The sequence below is a fragment of the Chaetura pelagica genome, unplaced genomic scaffold (assembly GCF_000747805.2).
Source record: "Chaetura pelagica isolate M959 unplaced genomic scaffold, ChaPel_1.0 scaffold210, whole genome shotgun sequence".
In the NCBI taxonomy this organism is placed as follows: domain Eukaryota; kingdom Metazoa; phylum Chordata; class Aves; order Apodiformes; family Apodidae; genus Chaetura; species Chaetura pelagica.
The window spans coordinates 165,997-171,639 of NW_009951862.1; the positions used below are offsets into that span (position 1 = coordinate 165,997).

Consider the following 5,643-nt stretch of genomic DNA (forward strand, 5'->3'; position numbering starts at 1 on the left):
CACTCTTTCTTCACAGATTGCTATTTCCCTTCTGCTTGCAAAAAACCATTTGCTCTGAACAAGCTGCCCCAGTGTATAAAGTATTCCAGGAAGAGCTGAGGACCTGCTGCTTCTTGGTGTTTGTTTCTTTCATGTCAACACCAAAGACTGAAATCACAGAGGCTTGAAAAATTGCTTCCAAAGGGCTCTATTGCTTCTCTCTGACATGTAAAGCAAGATCTGTCCTCTCACACATCTTTAATATCCTGTGTGGCTGCTCAGCTGAGGAAGTGTCTTCATCAGAGCTCAGGTTCCAAACCTAGAATCAATATCCCAACACCTGAGTTAGGTATCCAGTTAGCTTCTCCCGAACCTCATTAAACACATGGCAATTTCTTTGTGAACGCCAGCAAACTTGGGTCTAACCCCAAATTTCCCTTTACAAGGAGGTGCAAAGATGTTTGGGGTGGTTTGTTGTTTTTCTATCTCCAAGAATTCCCCAAATTAACCAGATAAGGTTTGGAAAGCATGAAAAAAACAAATGCAAGTGTGTATTTTGCAACAGTGTTGCAACATAAATCATGTCCAGAAGCTACCTATCCTGGAACTGTCATAAGAGGAGATGGATGGGATGGGAGTTAAAGCAGTCAGACTGGTCTGGTGTGGGCTGTGGGTTCTTTGGAAGTAACTTCTGGTTTAAGTCTTAGTGCCAGTCTGTGTGTGTTGTGCACACATCCTGCTCCCAGACCAGCTCTCCCTTCACCCACAGTGCCACTTGCTCCTATGATTTAAATTCCTCATCCTACATCATTATCTCTTCCAGGGTGTTTCCAGAACGTGCCCTGAAATTTCTGAGAAAGATGACTGAAGTCAAGTTTGATGCAGTCATTGGGCAGAGAAGCACCCAGTGAAAAGTGGAGATGGATTCTCCCTTCCCAGTGGCACGAGTGAAAACAGAAGCTGGCTGAGCACAGCCCAGCTGGTTGGATCCAGAGCAGAACTGAGGCCACCACTTCCTAAGGGTTTATCCCACACCTGCAGCAGGGACCTGCCTGCAGCACAAGGAGAGCTCACCCAGCAGAAATGCATCTCCAGAGCCTGAAGGGCTGGACGTCCATCACCTCCATCTTCTAGTGCTGAGGCAACAGGAATTTCCAACAAGCCCCTCTGTGGCCCAGCACAGCTGCCTCCCCAAGGGGAGAAAGGGATTGCCTGGGAACCCCCTCATCCCTGAGCAATGGGCAGAGGAGGTGGGTGGCCTGTTGCACCTCAGTTCCTGTTTCTGAATGCAGAATGCTCTATTGACCACACCCATTGCCCTGTGCTGTTGTGGGAACCTGAAATGATACAGGCTTGTATGTCATGGAATTCCTAGTGACATCAATTATGCAATAGCTCTATCACCGTGCCTTATTCCCAATAAACACAATTCTTTAACACAAAGCTGTGAAACTTGGCACTGAAAGTCATAACCAGCTCCTAGAGGTGCATTTAAGATATGGTATCAAGCCATATACCCTTTCCCTGTATAATTTCTCACTCTCCCTGTTCATCCGTAATTTCCAGGCACCTTTAAAACACCTTCCTGTGAGAACAATGTAATGTTTCTCTGCCAGTTCCTGGGTGCCCTCCTGCACTTCGTGCATGCTAGAAAATGTGATTTGTGCCATGAGAATGCAGAACAAGTTGGGCCAACCTAATGAAAATTGTGCATTCTGTCTGGTTGAGTCTCCATGAGTCAGATTTGGGTATCAAAGATAAGAGCAGGGTTGTGCTGGTCCAGGGGAGTGAGTTGAAGTTCATAGGGCTTCTGCACCTGTGTACAATGCAGGAGAAGGACTGAACACCTGGAAAATCCTGAATGTAGCTTCATTTTGATTAGTTAACACATTCATCACAGCACAAAGTTACACCAATGCAGACACTGGATCATATGTGTGCCTCCACATACTCTTTTCTTTCCATCTCTTGTAACATGCACCATGCTGAGGGTTTATCCTCCCTGACTGGAGAAGATGCCGCAGCAACAACATCCCTGCCTGATCCTGTGCTTTACCTTCCCAGCCCTGCTTTTCCTCTCCGACGTGCAGGGGAGCAGCAGAGGAGGGATTCTTGGGCGAAGGAGACACAGCAGGTGCCATGGGGGAGAACAAGGGGTGTTGCCCAACTGGTTCCCACACAAGGGCAGCAGAGCAGGTGCCCCAGGGGTGACAGGCTCAAGCAGAGCCTGCCAAGCACCAGCCCAGGCTGCAGGGCCCAGCCAGGTCCCCACTCACCCCAGGAAGCCACCTCAGGCTCCCACAGGCCAAGGCTGAGCTGCAGGTGCCAGCCCAGGGGCAGCACGGGGGGAGGCTGCAGATCAGGCTGCTCACAGCCCCTCACCCCAAGCTGGCTCTGGCAGGATCCAATGTGACCAGGAGGTGAAAGCCCTCAGGTCTTTGTCCTGGGGTGCAGGGGAACAGCACCTGATGACACAGGGGACACAGACCTCTGGGAGCACAGGTTCTCTTTCCACACACTTGTGCAACTCCCAGCTGCACCAGCACTTGCTGGCTCACGGCCCCCAGAGGGAGGAGGCCTTTCTGAGCTCCATATTCAGGTCTTTCTAAGAGGACATGCCTGACACAACTGAGAGGCACTTGCTCTTCTCAAGCTGTCCCAGCCACAGCTCTGCCTGGAGCCTGTGCCAGGGAAGTGACAGCACTGCTGAGCTGAGCAATGGGGGCCTGGCCCAAAGGGTGATGTGTTCATTAGGAACAGCAGGGAGCTCCAAGAGGAAAGTAGGAAGTGCCTGGCTCTGAACCCCTGCTGGAGTCAGCCCAGTCTCCCGCAGACACCACCAGCACCCCAGCAGCTGAAGCCCTGGGACATTGGCTCCAGGTCTGTGTGGCTCTTTCCCCAGCACTCGCAGTCATTCCCCTTTCAGAAAGCCCAGGATTGTGAGGCCCTCACAGCTATCTCAAGCACCAGGTGTATACACGCTCCCTGAGCTGCTGCAGCCAGAGGTGGGCGTCACTGCTGTGACTGCCCTGCCAGCTGAGAGAGGCTCTGCTCCCCAGTGCACCAGGGATCAAGTAGAACTATTTGTCTCACAAACCCTACAACTGTGTTTCTAAGCCAAGCTCCACGCTCATGCCCTCTCTTCCATCCATCCATTCTGCTGCTTCCTGCCATAGCTTTAGTCCATAGAAGTACTGGCATTGTGTGGGGGCAGCAAGGCCCACAGGGACAGAGCTGCTGAGCAGGCAGCACGGGTGAAACCATCTGCTTTGCAAGAGGAGTGGACGTTTATGGACACAGAAGCCTTTTGACAACACCATCCAGTTGAACACCAGATGAAAGCTGCGATGGTTTCCCTTTGTCCAGCATGCAGACACATCCAGCTGGGCTGAAATTTGTGAGGCTCATTATCAGAGGAAAGAACAACATTTAACAACAATATTTAATGACAATATAGAACATTCATAATTACTGCCTTCATCGCAATAGGTCAAATTGTCAAAAGTTTTCAAAGCAGCTTCTGCTTATCTTGGCCACATCCAGTCTTACTGGATTTCTAATGCCAGGCAATAAAGCTCCCCAGAGCACAGCAGCCTGATATGTCACTTTAGCAAAGAGTGCTTCTTCAGAGACTGGCTCTCCTGCATTTTTTTCAAAGTCCTTGAATCCTACTCAGAATGTTCGGAGATCCATCCCAAATAGCAGTTCTTGCCACAGACCAAAGCCACCCCAAGCCATGGCTGTACCTCTCACTGGAACTGGCTGCCAGCACCCAGGCCCCAACCTCAAGACCGGGGCAACACTCACAATACTGTAAGCTTTCCAAGTCATGCCAGTATGCATCAAAATCATGTGCCATTTGAAGCAGCATTTCAGAACACTGATTTGTAAACACACAGAACTTGCTCAACCCAGCAGGTTCAACCCAAGGGTGTTTTTGTTTTGTTTTTCTGCTGCTTCTCTGCAGTTCAGCATCCGAGATCACGAGCTGTTCAGTGTTGCAAAACCATTCTGAAACACATTTTTAGTACCCTAAACCTTTCAGATTCTTTCCTTCTGCATCTGCTCTCTGGCCATTTATTTTGCTCTTTTCCCAGCAGGTCTCCCGCTTTCCATACCAAGGCTAGAACTTGCCAGTTTCACTGCCAAACCTCTACTAGAAAACAAATAAACTTGCTTTTATCCAACAAACCAGGTGTTACTATGAGTAAACATCTTCTCCTGCAAACTATTTCCCCTCTGCGTTCTCAGCCTTTTCACATCCCCAGCTGGTAGCTGATGATCCTCCAAAACATCACAATCAAGATGCTTTTCCATGAAACATCCTGGTTGAACAGATGCCGCAACACTTTTTGCTCAAAAATAATCTAGTTACAAGATTTTTTATATAAATATCTTTCTGACACTCATGCTCACTAGTACCTACCAGCTTGCTGATCTCTTATGGGGAAAAAAAAAAACCAAACCCAAACACTGAGCAGGAATTTGCATTAATCTCTTGATGACCATAGAGGTTTGATGATGAAATGCTGCTGCTTTCTTTTGTAGAGCTGACCTGGAATATAACAGTTCTTGGAGCCTTATAGGACTGACATCTGCAAACTAAAAAAAAAAAAAGGTCCTGAAAACCTGAGGATCATGTAATAACTGGGTTTATTATTATGCAGAGGCAGGGGCCTGTATTTACTCTCATCTAGTGGTTTCTGTCTAGTTACACTGAAATTATCCTGGCAAAAGACAAGATTCAAGTCTCTCTGGTACAGAGCTCTGTTCTCAAAGCCCTTCAAGTGTGCAGTTAACACCAGTTCAGCCTCAAAGTGTTATCTTTCCAGTTAAACACTTCTTTTATGTGACACACTTCCACTTCCATCCTCCTCTCTCTCTCTCTGACATAAAATGGTATTGAGATCCATTTCAAACACAAGCACAGGTCCAAGAGGACTGTTCTGGGAGGAGACTGCACCAGGATTTCCAGCAAAGGAATATGGGAAAAGACTAAACCAAACAACAACAAAAAACAACCAACCTACACAAAACCCCACAACATTTTATATTAATGGGTTATTTAGGTCACTCAGAGCTACGTGTCAATTACTGTGAATGTAATGAATACTTTAATCCAAAAAAATAAAAGTGTGAAACACTTTTAGGAAGACAAATTGAGCCAAGTTTCATTTTACAGGAGAAAAACAAATGCAAAACCTTTTTATTTTTTTCTCCCCTTAAATTTAAAGAGACAAAAGGTGGAATTTATACTGTTCTGGTATGGAAAAGAAAACCTTTGCTCTGGGATATGACCATGCAAATCCTGCCTCACAAAGGCACTTTATACATACAGGCCAGTGGTTATGTGGCAGATCTCTGGCCAAGGAAGCTCTGCTTGGGCCACACAGCTGACATCAGCCACGGGACACAAGAGGATCCTGGTGTGCCATTTTTAAATGAAAAAATTGGAGAACTGATTCTCATTTTAGGAAGATTTTAAAAGAGTACAAGTGCAGTAAGAATATGCTACTGAGCACGAGCTAAACTTTCTTCCTCCTCCCAAGGAACTGAAGTGCAAACCAGATCTGTCATTAGCACACTAATTAACAGAGATATAGTTACAGCTAACTCAGCTACGTTGCTCCTGAGATTCAAGTGAGCATCTCTGCACAGGACTGT

At 47.1% G+C, this 5,643-nt stretch overlaps 1 protein-coding gene across 1 annotated transcript in view; it reads left to right on the forward strand.

Moving 5' to 3' along the window:
* Window positions 1–890, forward strand: part of LOC104385365 (estradiol 17-beta-dehydrogenase 11-like) — a 5,728-nt gene extending 4,838 nt beyond the window's left edge. Inside the window, exons 7-8 of the mRNA XM_009993810.1 lie at window positions 184–207; window positions 803–890. Coding sequence (XP_009992112.1) covers window positions 184–207; window positions 803–890 — 112 coding nt within the window. The remainder of the gene's footprint in view (window positions 1–183; window positions 208–802) is intronic.
* Window positions 891–5,643: the final 4,753 nt, after the last annotated feature.